General features: G+C 44.0%; 1 protein-coding gene across 1 annotated transcript; it reads right to left on the bottom strand.

The window, feature by feature from the left end:
- Positions 1-224: 224 nt before the first annotated feature.
- On the bottom strand, positions 225-26,130 carry LOC100136463 (growth hormone receptor isoform 2 precursor). The gene is given in 9 exon segments (NM_001123594.1): positions 225-1,905; positions 2,025-2,094; positions 2,218-2,308; positions 2,422-2,566; positions 3,375-3,553; positions 13,833-14,002; positions 14,181-14,322; positions 18,808-18,900; positions 26,121-26,130. Coding segments are annotated over 8 exon segments (1,773 nt in total). The 5' UTR covers positions 18,890-18,900; positions 26,121-26,130; the 3' UTR covers positions 225-1,011.
- Positions 26,131-27,318: the final 1,188 nt, after the last annotated feature.

Below are 27,318 nucleotides of genomic sequence, written 5' to 3'. Positions count from 1 at the left end.
ATTCTCCAATATGCTAAGTTACCTATCAAGTTTATACATCAGTTTTAAGCAATGGTGGGAAATCTTGTCTGTGCATGCCATGGGGTCAGTGTTGCAGGTGAGTGCAATCAGAAGATGTTCACCAAGCGATCGGTATTTGTTGACGCTGTGAAATCAAATGGAGCCTAGTCCAACGCTACAACTCAAAGCATCAGTACTACATCAAATGAATGGAATCAGTACAGTTTAAATGTGAAAGATGTTTATTTATAACATTATAGCTGTACAGTAAAGAACCGTTACCATTTACTGCTACCCAGAAGGATCATCTGACACTCATTCGATAGTCCCCTTTTTGTAAGCGAACATCATAGTAAGCAGAAAAAAATATATAATTTTTGATAAAACACATTTGTGTATATATGGAAAAACAGACAATGACCTACTCATAGACTGGTTGAGAAGCCACAGTCAATCAGCAGAACACAGATGGTGTATTCCCACTTGTTCACCAAATGTTTCCCCTTTGACAATATTCCGATCTGTAAATACTTTTCAGTTGTAAGAACCAATAATTGGGATTATTGTAAACAACATTATCAACAATACCACTAAGTTAACTATCTGTATCTTGTGCTGGCAATTCAAGTCACTTATAGATAATGTTCTTCAAAAATATTAGTAATGTGTTAAGATATTTCATACGGCCAGCTCCTATGAGAGACCATAATCCCTTCTTGTCCTTCTATATCCTTTGTTTTCTCAGTTAAGGTGTTAGCAGACAGGTGTGGCACATCAGTTCAGACCTTGAAGAACAGACCCCTCCCCTGACCTCCCTATCCTTCTTACCAAACCTCAAAATGTCTGTAGCTGTCATGTTGGGAGAAGGAAGGATAAGAGGTGGGGCAGGCAGGGGAACCCCCCTCATTTTTGAAGGTATAACATTTGGCACCCTACTCTTTGATTTATAGTCACTGAATTCCAATGCCACCTCTGATCTGTGTGCAATAGCATAGTCTCTACACCTCTGAGTTATGGTGTAATATTGCCCAGTAGGTCAGGGGTCAGGTACCCCTCTGGTGTAGGAAGGGGCAGCTTGATTAAGACTGGCTGGGGTGCAGGTGGGGGGCTGGGCTTCAGAATTAGGCTGTTCTGTCTGTCTACTTCCTCCACCATGGTGTAGACAGAGACAGGGGGCAGTGGGGAGACGGGAGAGGCAGGTGGGATGGGGGGCATTTCAGCCTCAAAGTACAGGCTCTGGTACTCCCCAAAGGGCTGTCCCTGCGCAAGCCTACTATCCTCTGTTCGAGCAGGCTGGTTGCCTCTCCCAGTGGGGAGTTTAGCACTCATCTTCTCAGCATCTAACTCTGTGGTGTAACCTCCCCCGTCAGCATTCACCACCAGCAGCTGAAACTCCTTCCTCGGCTTCTCTTTCTCCTTTCCCTCAGCCTTCTCCTCTGCATCCTTCTCAACCTTGCTCTGCTCCTCAGGCATCAGCAGCACTTCGCCCGTGGGTCTCACCTCACTCACCTGGGTATAGAGGTCCTCCCTGCCAGGGACAGCCCAGAGATTCTTCCCTGTGGTGGGGGTCTGGACTGGGGAGCTGGCCTCAGTGCTGGCACCAGAGGGCTCCAGGCTGGTGTTGGAGAGGAGGGGATGGAAGGGGAAGGCCTCTGGTTCAGGCAGATCAGGGTCACAGCAGCTGGCCCGGCCAGAGTCGTCATCACCGAAGCCAATGGTGAGAGGGGGACAGTCTGAGGAGGGCGAGCGGTCCATCAAGCACTGTGTGTCCAGCTCAGTCAGCCTGTCGTTGGGCTCCTCCATGTCCAGCTCGATGAACTCCACCCAGGGGTCTTCACAGTACAGCTCTGGCCTCAGGTCAGGGTGGCCGCCCAGGATGGAGGTCAGCTCAGCCAACTTACCTTTCTATGGACAATGACAGATAATACCTCAGAGTTAGTTTAAAGGGGAAACATACATTTATTACAACCTCGCTGGTACTTCATATTGTCTCCCCGCTTTTTTTAATTGTGTCAAATTAATACCTTGAAGAGCTCAGGGTCGATTCCTTTGATTTTGGGACCAGGAATTGGAGGCAGGAGAATCATCATCAACCTTGAAGAAAGATAGAGGAATAATTATTAACAGGCACACATCTTGCATAAGACTTTATATTTATCTGAAGAGGTTGAACATATTATTTTAAGACAGCGTAACAGGCAAAAGTAAATATCTTACTTCTGTTGCTGGGAATAGATGACCAGTATTAGGATGACTGCTAACCCCAAGGCAGCAAAGACAAGCAGGACAGTAACTGGAAATCGGGACTCTGAGCACACATATATATAGAAGGCAATAAATATGATTCAAAACAGAGACATCATATATGTTATAACATGTAACATTTATATGACAGTATATAAAAACTATACATGTCAGTACCTTTAGTGGGGATGTGTATGACTATGGAGTCGCTGAATTCCCCAAAGTTACGAGATGCCAGCGTCTTGCACCTCACCCTGACCTCGTGATCTGTGTTGGTGCGCAGCCCGTACAGCGATCGCTGCATCCCCTTCTCAAGGTCCACCTGGGGGGTGCAGTCAAAACAGAGGTTTCACACCAGTAAGCTGGTGAATAGCACCCACACAGCAGGCGAGACGAACTTACACCTGCAGGTTTCATCCATATAAGGACCTGAATCAACAAAAGCAGTAGAGCCTTGGTATGTCACTTTGGTAGATTACCCCCAAGATTAGACTCATGTTCTCTTGCATGGAGGGAGATAACATGAAAGAGGGAGAATGAGAGGACAGTGGGAAAGAGGCAGTCTGTTCTAAATTACAACGTGGGAGGAGGCATAAGACTTTTGATTATTAGGCACTTTTAAAATAATGCCGTAAAACTTGGTCATGTCAAAATTACATGGACAGCAGTCTTAGCAGGTCTGTCCAGATGAAGGTGTATATGAGCACTGAAAACTACATTTAGGAATCTATTCAATCTGTGTCGCTGAAGCGTTGCAGATTGCCTGATAGAAATGGTAAGGTCAAGGTTAGCTGACAATATACACCGTTTACACCGTAAATGCAGTCTCCGCTAACGTGGGAATTTAAACCATGCTGAACTTCCTCGATACGGATTGAATAGAGCCCTGTGTAAAGATTCTGAAATGACAAAATGGTGGGATCTGCAACAGTTTGACCAAACGAGTCAGAGTCCTCATGGAAGGGTAATCAAATCAAAGTTAATTGGTTGCATACACAGATTTGCAGGTCTTCTGGCAGGTGCAGTGAAATGCTTGTGTTACTTTATCCATAAGTGCAGTAGAATGTCTCGCAAATGTATCATGCAGAATAGCCACCGCTAGTCAGCTAACTGCTAGGGTGTAGACTCACCATCCTCCACAGTGTTGAATTGACCTCACGGTACTGCACCTCGTATTGTAGCGTCATCCAGCCCATCGGCACGTCTGCAGAGTGTGGCGGCTCCCAGCTCACCATGATGTCAAAGTGGCTCCCGGTTAGACCCACATTCAGCAGGGTCCAGTTCAGCGCTATTGGAGGGTCTGGTTCCACTGGAAAACATTCGTAGGTTCATCACTTGAAATGCAGAATGGCACATACAAAATTCAATATATACACACACACACACACACAACTAGGCAATATACTGTACACACACAAAAGTATGTGAACACCAGCTTGTCGAACATCTCATTCCAAAATCATGGGCATTAATATGGATTTGGTCCCCGCTTTACAGCTATAACAGCCTCCACTCTTCTGGGAAGGCTTTCCACTAGATGTTGGAACATTGCTACAGGGACTTGCTTCTATTCAGCCACAAGAGCATTAGTGAGGTTGGACGATTAGGCCTGGCTCGCAGTCGGCATTCCAATTCATCCCAAAGGTGTTTGATGGGGTTGAGGTCGGCTCTGTGCAGGCCAGTAAAATTCTTTCACACTCGTCTGGTAGGCTCACTGGGCAGCCACGCGCTGCCCAGTAAGCCTACCAGACGAGCTAAATGCATTTTATGCTTACTTCGAGGCAAGCAACACTGAAGCATGCATTAGAGCACCAGCTGTTCGGACGACTGTGATAACGCTCTCGGTAGCCAATGTGAGCAAGACCTTTAAAACAGGTCAACAATCACAAAGCCGTGGGGCCAGACGGATTACCAGGACGTGTACTCAAAGCATGCGTGGACCAACTGGCAAGTGTTTTAACTGACATTTTCAACCTCTCCCTGACCGAGTATAATACCTACATGTTTCAAGCAGACCACCATGGTCCCTGTGCCCAAGGAAGCGAGGTAACCTGTCTAAATTACCGCCATGGAACACTCACGTCGGTAGCCATGAAGTGCTTGAAAGGCTGGTCTTGGCTCACATCAACAGCATCATCCCGGATACCCTAGACCCACTCCAATTCGCATACTGCCGCAACAGATCCACAGATGACGCAATCTCAATCGCACTCCACACTGCCCTTTCCCACCTGGACAAAAGGAACACCCATGTGAGAATGCTGTTCATTGACTACAGCTCAGTGTTCAACACCATCGTGCCCACAAAGCTCATCATTAATGACCCTGGGACTGAACACCTCCCTCTGCAACTGGATCCTGGACTTCTTGACGGGCTGCCACCAGGTGGTAAGAGTGGTTAACACGTCTGCCACACTGATCCTCAACACTGGGGCCCCTCAGGGGTACGTGCTTAGTCCCCTCCTGTACTCCCTGTTCACCAATGACGATTGGCCCAACACCATCATTAAGTTGCTGAAGACAACAATGGTAGGCCTGATTACCAACAAGAATGAGACAGCCTATAGGGAGGAGGTCAGACCTGGCAGTATGCCAGGACAACAACCTCTCCCTCAATGTGAGCAAGACAAAGGAGCTGATCGTGGACTATAGGAAAAGGTGGGCCAAACAGGCCCCCATTAACATCGACGGGGCTGTAGTAGAGCAATTTTAGAGTTTCTTGGTGTCCATATCACCAACAAACTATCATGGTCCAGACACATCAAGACAGTCGTGAAATGGGCACGACAACACCTTTTCCCCTCAGGAGACTGAAAAGATTTCGCATGGGTCCCCAGATCCTCAAAACAATTCTACAGCTGCACCATTGAAAGTGTCCTGACCGGTTGCATCACTGCCTGGTACGGCAACTGCTCGGCATCTGACCGTAAGGCACTACAGAGGGTAGTGTGTACGGCCCAGTACATCACTGGGGCCAAGCTTCCTGCCATCTAGGACCTATATACTAGGCGGTGTCAGAGGAAGGCCCAAAAAAGTATCAAAGACTCCTGTCGCCCAAGTCATAGACTGCTCTCTCTACCGCACAGCAAGCGGTACCGGAGCGCCAAGTCTAGGACCAAACGGCTCCTTAACAGCTTCTACCCCCAAGCCATAAGACTGCTGAACAATTAATCAAATGGCCACCCGGACTATTTACATTGACACCCACCCCCATTTGTTTTTACATTGCTGCTACTTACAGTTTATTATCTATGCATAGTCACTTTACCCATACCTAACCTGTACCCTGCACATTGACTCAGTACCGGTACACACTGTATAAAGCCTCGTTATTGTTATTTTACTGTGTTACTTTTTAGTTTATTTGGTAAATATTTTCTTAACTCTTTCTTGAACTGCATTGTTGGTTAAGGGCTTGTAAGTAAGCATTTCATGGTAAGGTCTACACCTGTTTTATTCGGCGCATGTAACAAATAAAGTTTGATTTGATCTACTGCTTAGATTTTTTAAACATGACTTAAATGTATTTAGCCTATGCAACATTAACCAATTAAAAACAGTAACTAGCGGTACTGTAGAAACTAAATACATTACAACGGAACGATTTGATTAGTGTAACGTTAGGTAGCTACATAGTTGTCTTTGTATCAAAGATAAAGGTAAACACAACCACTGCTTGCTAGCCAACTCTACCAGCTACCAGTACTGTATTATTTTTAGTCAATAAGATTTTTGCAACGTAAGCTTTCGAGTTGTGTAGTCCACTTGTGTAGCTAGCAGGACTGACTTTGTTAGCTAGCCAACGTTTAATTATTTCTGCGTTATGAAAGGAACTAGACACGGACACGAATGATCCATTGGTAGTTTGTTGTAACCAAGTATTGGTGCTAACCGTGTGTTATTGGATGCTAGTTAGCTACAGCGTCATAGGACACGGTGCACTGGGTGGGTTTCACGGAAGAATACTGTACCAAGTTATCTAGCTGAATAAACTAAGTTTGAGCCTATTCCTGGACACATTGAACCACTGTAGTTTACATCAATTATAATTTCTAAGTGGAAGTTGGAATAGTTATATTTGAGTGTTTCAGCGAATGGTTAGTGAGGGAGGCCCTGCTCTCACGCTTCCCCAGTTGTTTAGTTAATTTTCTTTCCAATCTCCTTTGCATTAGCGTAGCCTCTCCTGTAGCCTGTCAACTATGTGTCTGTCTATCCCTGTTCTCTCCTCTCTGCACAGGCCACACAAACGCTTCACACCGCATGGCCGCTGCCACTCTAACCTGGTGGTCCCAGCGCGCACGACCCACGTGGAGTTCCAGGTCTCCGGCAGCCTCTGGAACTGCCGGTCTGCGGCCAACAAGGCAGAGTTCATCTCAGCCTATGCTACCCTCCAGTCCATCGACTTCTTGGCGCTGACGGAAACATGGATTACCACAGAAAACACTGCTACTCCTACTGCTCTCTCCTCGTCTGACCACGTGTTCTCGCATACCCCGAGAGCATCTGGTCAGCGGGACTGGAATCCTCATCTCTCCCAAGTGGACATTCTCTCTTTCTCCCCTGACCCATCTGTCTATCTCCTCCTTTGAATTCCATGCTGTCACAATCATTAGCCCATTCAAGCTTAACATCCTTATCATTTATCGCCCTCCAGGTTCCCTTGAAGAGTTCATCAATGAGCTTGACGCCTTGATAAGTTCCTTTCCTGAGGATGGCTCACCCCTCACAATTCTGGGTGACTTTAACCTCCCTACGTCTACCTTTGACTAATTTCTCTCTGCCTCCTTCTTTCCACTCCTCTCCTCTTTTGGCCTCACCCTCTCACCGTCCCCCCCTACTCACAAGGCAGGCAATACGCTTGACCTCATCTTTACTTGATGCTGTTCTTCTACCAATCTCACTGCAACTCCCCTCCAAGTCTCCAACCACTACCTTGTATCCTTTTCCCTCTCGCTCTCCTCCAACACTACTCACTCTGCCCCTACTCAGATGGTATTGCGCCGTCGCAACCGTCGCTCTCTCTCTCCTGCTACTCTATCCTCTTCTCTCTTCCCTTTGCTCAATCCTTCTCCAACCAATCTCCTGATTCTGCCTCCTCAACCCTCCTCGCCTCCCTTTCTGCATCCTTTGACTCTCTATGTCCCCTATCCTTCCGGCCGGCTCGGTCCTCCCCTCCTGCTCCGTGGCTTGACGACTCATTGCGAGCTCACAGAACAGGGCTCCGGGCAGCCGAGCAGAAATGGAGGAAAACCAACCTCCCTGCGGACCTGGCATCTTTTCACTCCCTCCTCTCCACATTTTCTTCCTCTGTTTCTGCTGCTAAAGCCACTTTCTACCACTCTAAATTCCAAGCATCTGCCTCTAACCCTAGGAAGCTCTTTGCCACCTAGGAATCCTCCCTCTCTGCGGACAACTTTGTCAACCATTTTGAAAAGAAGGTTGACGACATCCGATCCTCGTTTGTTAAGTCAAACGACACCGCTGGTCCTGCTCACATTGCCCTACCCTATGCTTTGACCTCTTTCTCCCCTCTCTCTCCAGATGAAATCTTGCGACTTGTGATGGCCGGCCGCCCAACAACCTGCCCGCTTGACCCTATCCCCTCCTCTCTTCTCCAGACCATTTCCGGAGACCTTCTCCCTTACCTCACCTCGCTCATCAACTCATCCTTGACCGCTGGCTATGTCCCTTCCGTCTTCAAGAGAGCGAGAGTTGCACCCCTTCTCAAAAAACCTACACTCGATCCCTCCGATGTCAACAACTACAGACCAGTATCCCTTCTTTCTTTCCTCTCAAACTCTTGAGCGTGCCGTCCTTGGCCAGCTCTCTTGCCATCTCTCTCAGAATGACCTTCTTGATCCAAATCAGTCAGGTTTCAAGACTGATCATTCAACTGAGACTGCTCATCTCTGTGTCACGGAGGCTCTCCACACTGCTAAAGCTAACTCTCTCTCCTCTGCTCTCATCCTTCTAGACCTATCTGCTGCCTTTGATACTGTGAACCATCAGATCCTCCTCTCCACCCTCTCCGAGTTGGGCATCTCTGGCGCGGCTCACTCTTGGATTGCGTCCTACCTGACAGGTCGCTCCTACCAGGTGGCATGGCGAGAATCCGTCTCCGCACCACGTGCTCTCACCACTGGTGTCCCCCAGGGCTCAGTTCTAGGCCCTCTCCGATTCTCGCTATACACCAAGTCACTTGGCTCTGTCATATCCTCACATGGTCTCTCCTATCATTGCTACGCAGACGACACGCAATTCATCTTCTCCTTTCCCCCTTCTGATAACCAGGTGGCGAATCGGATCTCTGCATGTCTGGCAGACATATCAGTGTGGATGACGGATCACCACCTCAAGCTGAACCTCAGCAAGACGGAGCTGCTCTTCCTCCAGGGGAAGGAATGCCCGTTCCATGATCTCGCCATCACGGTTGACAACTCCATTGTGTCCTCCTCCCAGAGTGCTAAGAGCCTTGGCGTGACCCTGGACAACACCCTGTCGTTCTCCGCTAACATCAAGGCGGTGACCCGATCCTGTAGGTTCATGCTCTACAACATTCGCAGAGTACGACCCTGCCTCACACAGGAAGCGGCGCAGGTCCTAATCCAGGCACTTGTCATCTCCCGTCTGGATTACTGCAACTCGCTGTTGGCGGGGCTCCCTGCCTGTGCCATCAAACCCCTACAACTCATCCAGAATGCCGCAGCCCGTCTGGTGTTCAACCTTCCCAAGTTCTCTCACGTCACCCCGCTCCTCCGCACACTCCACTGGCTTCCAGTTGAAGCTCGCATCTGCTACAAGACCATGGTGCTTGCCTACGGAGCTGTGAGGGGAACGGCACCTCCGTACCTTCAGGCTCTCATCAGTCCCTACACCCAAAGAAGGGCACTGCGTTCATCCACCTCTGGCCTGCTCGCCTCCCTACCTCTGCGGAAGCACAGTTCCCGCTCAGCCCAGTCAAAACTGTTCGCTGCTCTGGCACCCCAATGGTGGAACAAGCTCCCTCACGATGCCAGGACAGCGGAGTCAATCACCACCTTCCGGAGACACCTGAAACCCCACCTCTTTAAGGAATACCTGGGATAGAATTAAGTAATCTTTCTAACCCCCCCCCCCCCAAAAAAGATATCGATGTACTATTGTAAAGTGGTTCCACTGGATATCATAAGGTGAATGCACCAATTTGTAAGTCGCTCTGGATAAGAGCGTCTGCTAAATTACGTAAATGTAAATGTAATCTAGCAATGAGGTTTGTGCAGTAGGCATTCTCACTGCATATTGGCTGTGTGTGAATTTCCCTGCCAATGTTGTTCTCAGACTTTTGAAATGATATAAAACGGTACCAGATCACTAGTAATAGATAAGTTGTACCTTAGAAATAATACAAAAATGAGTGAGCATAATAATTCGCTTTTTGTTTTATTGGACTGATGGCCTGCATCTGATGGTCAGTCTGAGGGAGGGAAGGAGTGGGAGCAGCGGTGAGTCTGCCTCTCACCCAACTCACCGTCCCTCCGCTCTGCGTCCCTCCACTGAGAAAAGAGGACAGTCTTCCACCTGATGGCTGAATTCAAGTTGCACTGCATTATTTCTGCCTCATGCACCAATTAATGTTGTTACTCCTATGACCAGAGAAAGTGAGATTCATCAATATTAAAAGCCGCTAACAACTACAACGCAAGCTTACCGGAACACTTTGCTATACTCCTTCATTGCAGCTCCAGTGCATAAGTGGAAAGAGAACGTGCATTTTATGGCTTATAAAAATGTTGAACAAAGTATTGTTGACAGTACTGAATAACAACGTTGCGCTCCGACTAGTCGACTCGTGAAAACAGCAGCTCTTAATTCGTTGTCTCTATCTAGTCATAGTTTTAAACATTTTAAAATCTCAGTAGGTACATGTGATTTGCTCTCTGGCCCTGCTGGTTAGGCGGAGTTCTACCTTCAGACATATGAAATGGTTAAACAAGGAAAGACTTTGCCTTCCTGGGGCTAGGGCTGCTGAATCAAGTGCACCTACCGTCAACAGCGGCAAAAAATAAATAGGAACGCAAGGCTTTATCATTGTTTTTTTTACAGAAATGTTTGGTGATCAACTAAGAATGCCTTGGAGATTGACTAGTCGATCGCGATGGACCAGTTGGTGACCACTGGTGTAGATTTTATACATGCGTGTACTGTGCAAAAGTTTTAGACAGGTGTAAGAATGCCATAAAAAAAAATACATGTTAATAGTTTATCAATTAACAAAATGCAAAGTGAGTGAACAGAAGAAATCTACATCAAATCAATATTTGGTGTGACCACCATTTACCTTGAAAACAGCATCAATTCTTCTAGGTACGCTTGCGCACACTTTTTGAAGGAACTCAGCAGGTAGGTTGGCCAAAACATCTTGGAGAACTAACCACAGCTCTTCTGTGGATTTAGACAGCCTCCGAAAGCTTCTCTTACTTCATGTAATCCCAGACAGACTCGATGTTGAGACCAGGGCTCTGTGGGGGCCATACCATCGCTTCCAAGACTCCTTGTTCTTCTTTACGCTGAATATAGTTCTTAATGACTTTTGCTGTATGTTTGGGGTCGTTGTCATGCTGCAGAATACATTTGGGGCTAATCAGATGCCTCCCTGATGTTATTGCATGATGGATAAGTATCTGCCTGTACTTCTCAGCATTGAGGAAACCATTAATTCTAACCAAATCCCCAACTCCATCTGTAGAAACGCAGCCCCAAACTTGCAAGGAACCTCCACCATGCTTCACTGTTGCCTGCAGACACTCTTTCGTGTACCGCTCTCCAGCACTTCGGCAAACAAACTGCCTTCTGCTACAGCCAAATATTTCACATGTTTACTCCTCAGTCCAGAGCACATGCTGCCATTTTTCTACACCCAGTTCCTGTGTTTTTGTGCATAGTTGAGTTTCTTGGCCTTGTTTCCACGTTGGAGGTATGGCTTTTTGGCCGCAAGTCTTCCATGAAGGCCACTTCTGACCAGAGTTCTCCGGACAGTAGATGTGTGTACCAGGGTCCCACTGTTTTCTGCCAATTCTGAGCTGATGACACTGCTGGACATCTTCTGATTGCAAAGGGAAGTAAGCATCATGTGTCTTTCATCTGCTGCAGTAAGTTTCATTGGTCGACCACTGCGTCTACGGTCCTTGTTTCCTTGTGCTTCTTCAAAAGAGCTTGGACAGCACATCTGGAAACCCCTGTCTGTCTTGAAATTTCTGCCTGGGAGAGACCTTGCTGATGCAGTATAACTACCTTGTATCTTGTTGCTGTGCTCAGTATTGCCATGGTGTATGATTTGATAGTAAACTGTCTTCAGCAACCTCACCTTGTTAGCTGAGTTTGGCTGTTCCTCACCCAGTATTATTCCTCCTACACAGCTGTTTCTGTTTCAGTTAATGATTGTGTTTCAACCTACATATTGAATTGATGATCATTAGCACCTGTTTGGTATAATTGTTTAATCAGACACCTGACTATATGCCTACAAAATCCCTGACTTTGTGCAAATGTACCTAGAAGAATTGATGCTGTTTTGAAGGCAAAGGGTGGTCACACCAAATATGGATTTGATTTAGACTTTTCTTCTGTTCAATCACTTTGCATTTAGTTAGTTAATTGATAATATAATCTATTAACATGTCTAATTTTGAAAGTATTCTTACTTTACAGCATTTTTTCACACCTGCCTAAAACTTTTGCACAGTACTGTATATACACACACTACCGTTCAAAAAGTTTTAGAACACCGACTAATTCAAGGGTTTTAATTTATTTTTACAATTTTCGACATTGTAGAATAATAGTGAAGACAACAAAACTATGAAATAACATATGGAATAATGTAGTAACCAAAAAAGTGTTAAACAAATCAAAAAATATTTTATATTTGAGACTCTTCAAATAGCCACCCTTTGCCTTGATGACAGCTTTGCACAGGCTTGGCATTCTCTCAACCAGCTTCATGAGGTAGTCACCTGGAATGCATTTCAATTAACAGGTATGCATTCTTAAGTTAAATTGTGGAATTTCTTACCTTCTCAATGTGTTTGAGCCAATCAATTGTGTTGTGACTAGGTAGGGGGGTATACAGAAGACAGCCCTATTTGGTAAAAGACCAAGTCCATATTATGGCAAGAGCACCTCAAATAAGCAAAGAAAAACGACAGTCCGATATGAAGGTCAGTCATTGCGGACCATCAAGCGCTATGATGAAACTGGCTCTCATGAGGACCGCCACAGGAATGGAAGACCCAGAGTTACCTCTGCTGCAGAGGATAAGTTCATTAGAGTCACCAACCTCAGAAATTGCAGCCCAAATAAATGCTTCAGAGTTAAAGTAACAGACACATCTCAACATCAACAGGCCTTCATGGTCGAATTGCGGCAAAGAAACCACTACTAAAGGTCACCAATAAGAAGAAAAAAAGACTTGCTTGGGCCAAGAAACACGAGGAATGGACATTAGACCGGTGGAAATGCGTCCTTTGGTCTGGAGTCCAAATTTGAGATTCTTGGTTCCAACCGCTGTGTCTTTGAGATGCGGTGTGGGTGAACCGATGATCTTCGCATGTGTGGTTCCCACTGTAAAGCATGGAGGAGGAGGTGTTATGGCATGGGGTGCTTTTCTGGTGACACTGCCTGTGATTTATTTAGAATTCAAGGCACAGTTAAACAGCATGGCTACCACAGCATTCTGCAGCGATACGCCATCCCACCTGGTTGCCCTTAGTGGGACTATCATTTATTTTTCAACAGGACAATGACCCAACACCCCTCCAGGCGGTGTAAGGGCTATTTTACCAAGAAGGAGAGTGATAAGTGCTCCACAATCCGACTTCGACCAAATTGAGAGGTTTGGGATGAGTCGGACTGCAGAGTGAAGGAAAGCAGCCAACAAGTGCTCAGCATATGTGGGAACTCCTTAAAGACCGTTGGAAAAGCATTCCAGGTGAAGCTGGTTGAGAGAATGCCAAGAGTGTGCAAAGCTGTCACCAAGGCAAAGGGTGGCTATTTGAAGAATCTCATAAAATATATTTTTATTTGTTTTTTTTGGGTTACTACAAAAAAAAACTTTTTGATTAACTTTTTTGGTTACTACATGATTCCAAATGTGTTATTTCATGGTTTTGATGTCTCCACTATTATTCTACAATGTAAAAATAAAGCAAAACCCTTAAACGAGTAGGTGTTCTGAAATTTCTGACCGGTAGAGAGTGTATAAAGGTTAAAAATAACCTGTTTACCAGATCCTTTCCTACCAGGAACTCCCTTAGAATTAAGAGGAAAAATCTATCCAACACCTGGCAACGCTCAATATATAATATATATATTATATACACACACACACACACACACAGTACCAGTCAAAAGTTTTAAAACACCTACTCATTCAAGGGTTTTTCTTTATTTTGTCTAATAAGTGATATGTAAAAATCTGTATTTCAAAATGTCATTTTTTTTTTAATTCAGGCTGTAACGCAACAAAATGTGGAAAAAGTCTAGGGGTGTGAATACTTTCTGAAAGCACTGTATAGGTAACTATGGTTTAGGAGGTTAGAGGCCAGGCTCACCGATGTCTTCCACAGTGAAGATGACCTCGTCATAGAGATTATCCTGATCTCCAGAGCGGAGTTGGACACTGTAGGTCATCCAGACCTTCGTGTAGCTTTCATTGAAGAAGCACTCGTCTATCCTGTCAGCCATGTAGTTAGGACACTCACTCCACTCTTTGGGAGATATGCTGCAGGCATGGGGAGACAACATGGGGGGTTTAATACTGTGCTGATTGCACGAAAGACTAACGTCATGCACCTGACATGTAGGTAAGAGGGAGAGACTCACATACTGCTAATAACTACAAATGATTTCACAAGAAAAATGATTTGGCTCATCAGTGAACAAACTCTTCCTTCTCTCACTTCTTGTTATTGATGTAGTAGAACATCCGCAGGTCTCTGGGTTCTGTGAGGTTCTGGAATGTTCCGACATTCCATCTGCAGCGGAACGTGTTCATGTCATGGGAGACACAGCCAGTGATCTGGGGGCGGATCTGGGGCAGGGCTGAGAGGGAGAGCGTGAGAAAGAGAGAGAGGTGAGCACACACAGTCTATAAGGCTTGCAAACAGTCAAAACTAACTTAAACATTAACATTTTCAATTATCCTAAAATGACACACACCCAGTCAAGTTGAACTACGCCCGTTGCTGTATATCGAGACCATTTACGGGGCTAAGACAAACAGAGCTTAACATAACTCATCTGAGCGGCATAGCCACAGGGCGGACAGCTGCGTTTTCCTGGAAGTATCCGTAGACCTTCAAATTGTCAGCCAGACTATACTGCCCACAGGACTTTCGGGTAAATCCTCTCCATTACCGGTTCTCAGAACTACATAGTACAAGGTGTGAAACCTCCACTCACAGTAATGGACACTACTGTTCAGATATCTTCTGTTTCTGCAGGAAATGACAGCGGACAATTAAATTGCTCAATTGGAATGATTTTCTCAGAAGCCAATTACTACCTCTACACATGAAAACGCTGTAATATTGCTTATCTTGTTACCTTCTGCTCATTGAGATAATAAAGGAACCAATAAATAAGCTGTAGGAATGGTAAATGAAGGTAAACACTCTTGTCTGTTCACAGCCCTGAGGAGGGACTTAAGTACCATCTCCCATAATGACACTGGGAAGAGCTGTCAGTCTGCCACATCAACACCGATGAGTGGGACAGCACAACAGCTGATTGAAGGGCCCTGGGGCCTAGGGAGATGGCAGCTTCAACGGTGTATTGCTCTTCTGAGGAGTGATGCATACCACTGGCTTGGTTAGCAGCTCAACAAGGGGGGAAGGGGGCGCAAAGGTTAAAAATAACCTGTTTACCAGATCCTTTCCTACCAGGAACTCCCTTAGAATTAAGAGGAAAAATCTATCCAACACCTGGCAACGCTCAAGAGTTTCATACTAGGTACATTTCCTGAGACTGATTAGGATTCAGGGACTAGTTTGTGTGTGTGCGGGCGTGCGTGCATCTGTGTGTGCTATGCAGAAATTGAGACTCTACATCCAGTCTCCATTTTGACTTACCCAATATTTTCTGAACGTAAATGTGCACGTGTAAATATATATGTGAGTACTTGTGAATGTTCTTGAATGTGTACGTGAGCGAGTGCTGTTTGATTAGTGTCCGCCAAGTTCAGGTCGCTATTTTTCACAGAAGCAAAGGTGCGCAGCAGATATCACTGGCTCCAACAAAACGTTGAAGCTCTAACTTCAAAACACTTTCCAAGAAAACATACACTTTTGAGTTCCAGTTATTCTAGTATTTCCAGTCGCTGGAAGGTGAACTCTTTTCCATTACAACCCGTTTACCCTGACATCCCTGAGGTGCAGAGTACATTTAATTGCCTTTAATAACGATACAAAACGTACTAATTTCTCATAAAATCTCTCAAATTAGGACTGAAATGTCAAAACATTCATCATGACTAATCAAAGGAAAGAGAGCGTTGTGTTTGATTGGCTGCTGTCAAATAGGAGGTACGGAGGGAGGAAATGTCTATTTTAATCAAGGGGCTTCTAAATGCACATGTCCCTTTAAATGTAATTCCCTGTAGAGTACACATGCAAGGAGTGCTAGAACTGGATGCTTTAGAGGCAAATTCCCTATTATCTCTCTACAATGTCACTGACATATCCCATATACACATTCACAACTATACAGATGAAAGGGATGGTGCTATTGCCTTAAACTCTACAAATGAAAAACCCTTCCGGGTCTGTTTTTTTTCTCCTTCAATCGCTCAAAACCACTTTTTGTTTAACTCTGATTGGGCTGGGCTGTTTTTTTTGTTGTTTTTTTTACAGGTAGCTCGTCCTCCACTTTAGGAACATGCCGACTTAACGCAGAAGCTAGAATGACATAGTTATCTGAGAAAATGTATGTGTTACTTTCGTCCCGGTTCTCCCCTTCACACCAGGGGGTATCATCATACTGTAACTGCCTGGCACACAGTTAAACAACTCTGAGGACTAGATCACAGATATACAGTATGAATGATTTAATTACACACTCTGGTTTAAATGTTAAATAACTGCTATATTCAATTATTTATGTGTGAAAACTCAATATGTTTTAAGATAATGCAATGGCACTGTGTTTAGTGTATTATACAGACTAATACAATCTGTTAGAACATGTTCTTTAAATAAGCATGCACGTATGGGAACATGGTGTTGCACAGGGCACGCTGCACATTGAGTGCTTTCCAGGAACTGGATTCCCAGGAATTCTGAAGGGGGGCCGTGTGGGAGCAGTGAGTAGTGCACTGTGGGAAACGGTTTAGATATTCAGAGGCCCCCTTCATTCAAGAGTGTTGAATGAACAAAGATGGAGTGCAGGAAGTTTTATTCCTAGGTGGTTCAGGCCTTTATGATGAAGTCACACTTTCATAAGTGTTCCTTCATGTTACGTAACATTATACACTTTATATTAGAGCTCTTTAGCGATGACTGATTGAGTAGAGGCTTTCCCTCTACCGTGAGTCTGTTTTGTCTCAGATTTGTATAGGCTTTGACAGTGTTGCTTCGACAAAGTTCCTCTGTTTCCAGTAAGTGTTACTTCACTCTGTCAGAATAGTTGGAAGAATTTAAGATCTCAGACAAAAATATAATTGACACTTTTTTCTGAGAATCAGCAGTACTCCAGCCTAAGAGGTTATTGTCTGAGAGAAATGGGTGGGAGGTGCAGGAGGTGGGGACACAAACAGAAAGAAAAACTTTTTAAGCCAAGGTTTTACCTCTCAGTGCTTTAAAGCTGTTCAATTGAAGGAGAATACCTTGGTTGCAGCTACTGCTTTAAAGTGCCCACATAAGTACAATATATAACAGATGTGCTTCACTCAAGCTTTCCTCTACCATAAATGGGAAAATGGCACATTGCACATGTAATTCACTTTTATTTCTTGAACAAAACAGAACAGGTAAATGCTTGCTGTATATTTATTTTAGATGCACATTTATTTTTGGACATTATCATCATTTACTCTCTCACGTTAGGACTGAAACGTCCAAACATTCATCATGACTTTAATCAAAGGGAAAGAGAGGGTTGTGTTTGTACAGCTGCTGGGTAATAGTAGGGACGGAGATAGGAAATGGCTGTTTTAATGCGGAGGGGGACGAAGCGTGCTCCCCTGACAGCCAAGGCAGCTGATTGATGAAGCTTGAACATGTAACTCTCTCTAAATAACCACTGGCCTCCATGTTCTTCGGGAGGCCATTTATTAAATACATCACGCCAAATGAGGAGAAACAACATTGAGAGGTTGTTAAGGTTCCAAATATGTCACTTTCTTAACCCATCTAGTGACTAAATGACAGCATAGGTTTCGAGTATCATGCTAGCTAGTCTTGGGTGTTAGCCTGGGAGAAGTTACAGGAGAAAGGGGTGGGACGAAAGTAACAATGTTAACTGATGAACCTGGAATAAAACGTTTACCACAGTTCATATTGCTTTTATAATGTTAGCAAGATATCAACAAGTGACTGAATGTTTGAACATTATATGACATTAGATTTATGCCTTAATAAATTGACTTGATGGATCCGCTTCTCACATAAGCTTTAAATCAACAAGTTAGTGGTTAAAAATATATACATATATTTATGATTATGTGGGTCAATTACCTTGTGGCAAGCCATGGAAATGTGATAAGCATGATGAGTTTGCCATTTGTGAAGAAAATAAAAATGTTTTATTCTTTCAAGACACGAGGAGTGCACATGACAAGGACCGCTGGAGCACACCTGATTGTTAGGGCTATGCATGAATAGTCATTTAAATGGTGAAACACATTTCTTTCTACATTCCCATTAAAGTGAGATTAGGAAATTATGATTAATACAGCTATTATGTGATTCATTTTAGTCTGATTAATATTGTACGTCAAAATATTGTGATTGCGCAACATTGATGTTGACGCAAGGTTCATTTTCATACACTTCTAACCTTTAACATTAATTATTCAAATCGACACATGAAATGATGTCTGATAGTACATTTGTTGAAAGTAATGAGCATCACAAACCAGAAACATGGGGATAAGACAGATATTGTGCACTTTCCACAAGCTGTCACTTCCACCCCAAGGCTGTGTTACTCTCGCCCCGCCGGCAGTTACAAAAGTAACATTGCGGTAGTTCTGGTCTTGGTCTATATAATTTCAACTAATTTACCCTAGAGACGAAATTACAGTTGCTTATGGTAGAGGACATATTTCCTGTAAGTTGTTTGTCAAAAAATATGGTGTCTCTAGCTTTATCGATCTCTAAGTAATTAGGGAAATAACTAAAAGTGTTCCTTCCATCCCGGTTCTCCCCTATGTATATAATACCACATAGTGTACATACAAGACTGTCCTTACTACGAATTATACATGCATAAGAAGTACTTGACTTCTAGAAATCTGATAAGTCTGTATTGATCGTCCAGTGAAAGGAAAGCCTCTCTGGTTTGGTCTGGTTCATCATTTATCAAAGGTACCTTGTTCAGAAGTTGGCGACTCCTGCGATACAACCGTTAGGCTGACGAGAAGGCAGATGAAGAGAATGTGGGAGGTTGCCATGCTGTTCATCCCTAGAAAAACATTAGAGAAGAGTTAGTCATTTGACTGTGCTAACCCCACTGAACATCACTCTAAAGCTGGCCCGCTGCCATTAAGTAGGGCGTGCTTACAAACCGAAACATACAGTATAAGTCCAGAGTCTGGTACTGTGATCCCCACCATTGCCTGTATATTTTATATGTATTCATAGTAGCTGATCTATTCTTCTAGGTCTCAGCATATCTTTTGCTGCATTTGAGCCTATTGTCACGTCTAAATATTATGTTACATTCTTGAAGTTTGAACTCTGAGCTTCCATGAAACAAACTGCTCTCCCACTATACACAGAGTATACAAAGCATTAAGAACACCTGCTCTTTCAATGACATAGACTGACCAGGTGAATCCAGGTGAAAGCTAAGATCCCTTATTGATGTCACTTGTTCAATCCTCTTCAAACAGTGTAGATGAAGGGGAGGAGACAGGCTAAATAAGGATTTTTACATTTTTCCTGTGTATTCCGCCTGATAGTAAATGTGAATATAAACAGAGGAGTATATCATGCCGAAGAAGTTATACAAACTACACAATAATTCATACAAAATTATACAAACTAGGTTGTTTTTTTCTTCATAATATACAATTAGTAGGTACGATCTTGTCTCATCGCTGCAACTCAGCAGGGCTCGGGAGAGGCTAAGGTCGAGTCATGCGTCCTCTGAAACATGACCCGCCAATCCGCGCTGCTTCTTAACCCCTGCTCGCTTAACCCGGAAGCCAGACACATCAATGTGTAGGAGGAAAAACTATTCAACTGATGACTGAAGTTAGGAGTTGCTAGAGCACGTTGAGCCAAGAAAAGCCCCCTGGCCAAACCGGACGACACTGGGCCAATGGTGCGCCGCCCTATGGGACTCCCGGCCAGCTGTGACACAGCCTGGGATTGAACCCCAGTCTGTAGTGACGCCTCAGCACTTCGATGCAGTGCCTTACCCTTCTGCCCCACGCGGGAAGCCACAAGATGGCGCCGACAGAGATGGTCGCATCGCTTCGAGTCCTTAGGAAACTATGCAGTATTTTGTTTCTTTATGTATTATTTCTTACATTGTTACCCCAGGAAATCTTAAGTCTTATTACATACAGCCGGGAAGAACTATTGGATATAAGAGCGATGTCAATTTACCAACATTACGACCAGGAATACGACTTTCCTGAAGCAGATCCTCTGTTTGGACCACCACCCAGGACAACGGATCTAATCCCAGAAGCCGACCCAAAACAACGGTGCCGCTGAAGGGGCAGATGGGGCAGCCTCCTGGTCAGGCTCCATAGACGTGCACATTGCCCACCGCTCCCGAGTATACTACTCGCCAATGTCCAGTCTCTTGACAACAAGGTAGATGTAATTCAAGCAAGTGTTCCCTTCCAGAGAAACATCAGAGATTGTAACATCCTCTGTTTCACGGAAACATGGCTCTCTCGGGATATGTTGTCGGAATCGGTTCAGCCACCGGGCTTCTCCATGCATCGCGCTGACAGAGAAACACCTCTCTGGGAAGAGGAAGGGCGGGGTGTATGCTTTATGATTAACGACTCATGGTCTAATCATAACATACAGGAACTCAAGTCCTTCTGCTCACCCGACCTAGAATTTCTTACAATCAAATGTTGGCCATATTACCTCCCAAGAGAATTCTCGTCAGTTATCATCACAGCTGTGTACATTCCCCCTCAAGCAGACACCACGACGGCCCTCAAGGAACTTCACTGGACTCTATGTAAACTGGAGACCATATATCCTGAGGCTGCATTTATTATAGCTGGCGATTTTAACAAAGTGAATTTGAGAACAAGGCTACCTAAATTCTACCAGCATACTGATTGTAGTACTTGCCGGGGTAATACACTCGATCACTTCCACTAACTTATTCCCCCCACAAGGCAATTAAACAAGCGAAATGCCGGTACAGGGACAAAGTGGAGTCACAATTCAACGGCTCAGACACAAGACGTATGTGGCAGGGTCTACAGGAAATCACACACTACAAAAAGAAAACCAGCCACGTCACGGACACCGACGTCACGCTTCCAGACAAACTAAATGCCTTCTTTGCCCGCTTTGAGGATAATACAGTGCCACCAGCGCAGCCCGCTAACAAGGACTGCCCCCCCCCTCCTTCGCCGTGGCCGACGTGAGTAAAACATTTTAAACGTGTTAACCCTCGCAAGAATGATGGCCCAGATGGCATCCCTAGCCGTGTCCTCAGAGCATGCGCAGACCAGCTGTCTGGTGTGTTTACGGACATATTCAATCGCTCCCTATCCCAGTCTGCTGTCCCCACATGCTTCAAGATGGCCATCATTGTTCCTGAACCCAAGAAGGCAAAGATAACTGAACTAAATGACTACCGCCCCATAGCACTCACTTCTGTCATCATGAAGTGCTTTAAGAGACTAGTCAAAGATCATATCACCTCCACCTTACCGGCCACCCTAGACCCACTTCAGTTTGCATACCGCCCCAACAGGTCCACAGACGATGCCATTGCCATCACACTGCACACTGCCCTATCCCATCTGGACAAGAGGAATACCTATGTAAGAATGCTGTTCATTGACTACAGCTCAGCATTCAACACCATAGTACCCTTCAAGCTCATCATCAAGCTGGAGGTCCTGTGTCTCAACCCCACCCTGTGCAATTGGGTCCTGGACTTTGAAGGGCCACCCCCAGGTGGTGAAGGTAGGAAACAACATCTCCACTTCGCTGACCCTCAACACTGGGGCACCACAAGGGTGTGTGCTCAGCCCCCTCCTGTACTCCCTGTTCACACACTGCGTGGCCATGCACGCCTCCAACTCAATCATCAAGTTTGCAGACGACACAACAGTAGTGGGCTTGATTACCAACAACGACGAGACAGCCTACAGGGATTAGGTGAGGGCACTCGGAGTGTGGTGTCTGGAAAACAACCTCTCACTCAACGTCAACAAAACAAAGGAGAAGATCGTGGACTTCAGGAAACAGCAGAGGGAGCACCCCCTATCCACATCGAAGGGACAGCAGTGGAGAAGGTGGAAAGTTAAGTTCCTCGGCGTACACATCACAGACAAACTGAAATGGTCCACCCACACAGACAGGTTGGTGAAGAAGGCACAACAGCGCCCTCCAAACTACCTGCCTTCCATGACACCTACAGCACCCGATGTCACAGGAAGGCCAAAATGTTAACCAAGGACAACAACCACCCGAGCCACTGCCTGTTCACACCACTACCATCCAGAAGGCGAGGTCAGTACAGGTGCATCAAAGCTGGGACCGAGAGACTGAAAAACAGCTTCTATCTCAAGGCCATCAGACTGCTAAACAGCCATCACTAACTCAGAGAGGCTGTTGCCTACATTGACACCCAATCAGTGACCACATTAATCAATGGATCACTAGTCACTTTAAACCAAGGCTCTCCAACCCTGTTTCCTGGAGAGCTACCCTCCTGTAGGTTTTCTCTCCAACCCCAGTTGTAACTAACCTGATTCGGCTTATCAACCAGGTAATTACTAGTATCAGGTGTGCTTAATTAGGGTTAAAGTGAAAACCTACAGGACTGTAGCTCTCCAGGATCAGGGTTGGAGAGCCTTGCTTTAAACAATGCCACTTTAAATAATGCCACTTTAATAATGTTTACATATCTTACATTACTCATATCATATGTATATACTATTTTATACCATCTATTGCACCTTGCCTATGCCGCTCGGCCATCGCTCATCCATATATTTATATGTACATATTCTCATTCACCCTTTTAGATTTGTGTGTATTAGGTAGTTGTTGGAGAATTGGTAGATTACTTGTTAGATATTACTGAAGCACAAGCATTTCGCTACACTCGTATTCAAATCTGCTAACCATGTGCATGTGACCACAAAATTTTTATTTGATAAACTATAGTTGTGTTTGAATACACATACTAACCGCTCTAACCATACTATTTGTGATGTAAATTGAGTGTGTACTATGCTTATTGGTCATAGTATGGATATAGTATGCCAAAAGTTCCCGGATGTCGTCCTACATTCACCAAAATACGAAGTATACAAGCAGTGGGCACGATTTCTGTGCTTTTAGGGCCCATAATGCAATGGCCGTGGCTTCACAACATTTTCTGATTTTAAGAAAATGGCGGAAAATATGCAGCTAAAAATGACGTGAGTGGATACAAATTGCTTTAACTATAAAAATGTATTTTATGACAAATGTTAAGAAAACGTTGAGCAATGTAATAAAGTAATTACTTTTTAAATAAATTAAGTTACACTTTATGTTCATTTGTTAGCTACGCCACAGTAGCCACCCTTTCGAACAGTATAGCATAGTATTACAGTTGCTTGTATGTACCGTTAACGTTAGTTGGCTACTAACACATCAAACTTTCCAGTATATTAACTATATGCTATCCAACTAACTACCCAACGTTTATTGACTTGATTATTCACGTCATTCTTAGTGGTATAGGTGTTGTGCCTTCTCAATGGACATTGTCGTCGTATGATGTCGTAAGATGTCTAGCTAGTATTTGTTATGCTAACAACCTAGCAAGAAGTTGCATAGCAACAGCATAAACTTCCGGTAGACAGGTGAAGCACTAGTACACTCAACTGAAAGGATACTGTTTGTTTATAGTATACTAAAATTAACTAGTTGTATGTAGTATGTTAGTATATTGGTATTCGAACACAGTTTAGGTCTTTTAAATGTACCCTTCGCTAAGCCCAGCCCCCCTTGGTTACTGTCGCAACCTCCGATAACATTTTCCCGGAATGCCCAATTCCCCATTCAACCACTGGAGAAATCCCTTCACAATGATCTCAAAAACGGTGTGTCTAATACACATTTTAATTAAACACAACTACCCCTGGCTGATCAAGAAACTATTGGGTATCTTGTGGTGGACTGTCATTACAATTGCTTCACGGGAACCTGGTTAAAATCTGTAACATTAGTGTAGCTAGCTGAATGGCTCTGAAGTCAATGTGAGCGTGCTGTCAAAGCAAAACTGTTTTATAGCCCTCACTGGCTTTCATGGGATTTAAACATGAACTTGTCGGAGGTGTCGAACTCGACGACAGTTGCAATCCATTGGAGTGCTGCGGTTGGTTGCAGAAACATTTAGGCGCCGGGCTTAGCGAAGGGGCAATTGCACACGCCTATCTGATGTCACGGACAACGAGAGACTTAGTAGTGTGAGCGCTGTCCACAATTCCTGGCTTTCCTGGGGGGTATTGAGGTTGACCGTTCGGTCGCGTTACGAAACATGACAAAGTCAACAGTCCACTGCTGAACATGACATTCAAGATCTGCAGCCAACAACTCTGGGCTGGGTTGTGTCCAGCACTTGTTTGTGAAATCAAACCCTCCTACATCCTGGCCCGATTCAAGTTATTTTCCCCGCTCTATGGAAAATATAGGCGTTGTTCTTAAACAACAATCCTCTCATTTTTATTCAATCACTATTGCTGTATGCCAACCAAAACATATCAGTCTTTAAAAAACTGCCGCAGAGTGGAAGATGTTAATCTTAAACGACAAACAGATTTGTATGTGTTTGTTTTCACTGAAAGATGATCTGGGAAAACACGGTTCGATCGAGGGGAGAGGATATGGGAGGGGCGTGGGGAAGGAAAGGAGAATGGGGCACTATAACGCCACAATAACACAATGGTCTAAATAGCGTACATATTTTAGGTGTGGTGTACTAAGACACTTCTTGTTGTTGTCTTCCTGTTTTTATACTAACAGTATAAACTCAAGAAGTAATGTGTTAATATAGTAAATGCCTAACCATAAAAATACAAAAAATGTTTTAGTCATTTAGCATTCACTCTTATCCAGAGGGCCACACAGTAGTGAATATATACATTGTTTGTACTTCTTCCCATATTGATCCCACCTGGGAATCAAACCCACAACCCTGACGTTGAACTACATCATCACGCTCAGACTTTTAATCGCAACAAGTACGTTTGGTAGAAACCCCTAATACATACTACACACAATTACTTGTCATGTGAACTAATGGTAAATATAACTCCCTTCATGTGACTATAAGCAGAGAACTTAAATTTGGATGCGTTTATTTTCTGTATTCATCAACAGACAGTGTGAGCCATTGCATGCTGTCCCCTCTCTCCTCAATCTAGAATCCCACAGGAGACAGAATGGGTACACAACAAACACCAGTAGAAATCATTAGTAATGATACCAATGACTGTTTTAATTTCTTTTTAACTGTCTGGCAAAGGGCCCAATGGACAATTACACTAAAGAGGGTGGCAGACAATAACATCTGTTCAAAAGTTGATAAGACCTTTTATTAGAAATGTAATTATGTCAATCAGAGTGCATTTGGTGATTTAAATGTACACATTCATATTGTATTGATATTTTAGTATGTTTGAAATGGCATATCTTATTCCTTAATACATACACATGAGGTAAATGATCATTTAGACTGATTGTTGATATCTTACTTGTTCAACAAACATTACATTCTTAGTTTTATATGAGGACAGTTATGTGTTTCAGTCTCCATCTGAGGAGTTCAAGGTACTGCATGCAAAGCTGAATCAGAGGGTTATCATTTATCAATGGATATAAATGAAGACAGTGTAATTGGTGAATACTGTTGTGGAAAAGTCCTGATACTCATTATTTACTTTGGCAGTGTCAACTGTTCTTGTGAGGCCGCCATATGTGTTATTTTATTTCGTTTGGTGTAGGCTACAATTATGAATACAAAACGTGACTTGTCATTGCTTAGCCTATGTACTTTTTTGCACACATTTTACATGTAGGTCTACAGGATTTAGACATTGGAATAATTGAATTGACCAATTCATAGGCAAATTACATTGAGAGATTGTTTTGAAATTTAGCCATTTGGCTTTAAATGAACAGAACGTGCACATATGCAGTAGAGATTGTATATAGCCTACCGTGAAGAACAAAATACTATAATCTTAACAGTAGGATTTGCCTAGTAGACAAGGGTTCCCAAACTCTGTCCTGGGGCCCTCCGGGTGCACGTTATGTTTTTTTTGCCCTGTAACTACACAGCTGATTCAAATTATCAAAGCTTGAAGATGAGTTGGTTATTTGAATCAGCTGTGCAGTTCTATGACAGATATGGTTGAGAAATCCCTGTACTAGCCCAGTTAGCAATGAGCAATTGGGAGGCCGGTGTCTACTCACCGTATAAGCAAGTTGTAATCGCTGCTGGTTTCTTCAAGACTTGATCAAGCGGAACACTCGTCTCAGCCACGGACTGCAATCTGCTAGACCACCAACAAAAACGGTCACGCCTTGGTAGAAAAAATCCCCAAACTCAACATTTAAACGTTACCATATTCAAAAAATGACATATTGTAGCAAGACGCATAGCTTTCTCTATCTCGTACACTCTTCCCCTTGATTCAATTCTGTCAATCTGTGGCTGTGCGATCTGCGTGCGTTACTGCTGCCATTAAGGGGATTCGATTAATCTGGCCGGGTAAACGTATGAGGCACCGGGTGAAAGTAAATTGCATTCGTTCGTGAGTCGGGTGTCCAGTTCACAGCATACGGCGAAATCGGTTAAAAACAAAAGGGATGTGGGCCTAAAACATAAGTGACATAGGCCTAATTAATCACGTGCTGTAATGAGTAGGATTCTGTGTTTTCACATGCAAAAGTGAATGCTTTTGATAAAAACATCCCCCAATGAAAACTAGTTTGAAAATTCAAACAGAGATGTATGTTTCTGGACGATGCACCATGCTGCCTTGTTGACAACACAACCGAGCTGTGCAGAATAGGCTAGTGTTCGATTTGAGAAGGGGGTGCCTCCCTCACCATGTTTTCCGGTTCAAATCACGAGCCCAGGACCAGATTAAGAAATTTGCAGAAGGCAAACTGACAACCATATAAATATATGTATATCAATGGCAGCCATTGCTAGTGTGCCTGTTAGTTTAACAGTCAAATTGCCAGGTAAAGAGGTTCCAAAATCCCTTCTATGGATTATATGTCTATGGCCACAACAAACTGTTCTATATTTGGCCCACATGCTGCCCAAATTGTGGCCCTGCCGACTGTAGGAATACAGTACCTGCTTGTGTTATACCACAGCTGTTTTTGGTTTTTTTTATAAACTATTGACAACCTGTGGGAAAAATATGCTCTCTGGTGTATTTTGAACATTGTGAGCAGGCTCCTGTGGTTGCAGTAAAATAATATATATTTTTACTTTAGCTGTATTTTTTTCTGACTACGGCCCCCTACAAGATCCTGCATTAATCCGGTCCATAAACTGGTGCCCCGCGGATCAGCATAATCGAATCTACCACTCTGTGGCATCGTGAAAGCGCCACGTGCTGGTAAATATTTAACATAACAGGCAAGACCACAAATA

Source organism: Salmo salar, chromosome 11 (genome assembly GCF_965601325.2).
Source record: "Salmo salar chromosome 11, fSalSal1, whole genome shotgun sequence".
In the NCBI taxonomy this organism is placed as follows: domain Eukaryota; kingdom Metazoa; phylum Chordata; class Actinopteri; order Salmoniformes; family Salmonidae; genus Salmo; species Salmo salar.
Note: the sequence above shows the minus strand (reverse complement) of the source record. Positions and strands in the feature narration are given on the sequence as shown.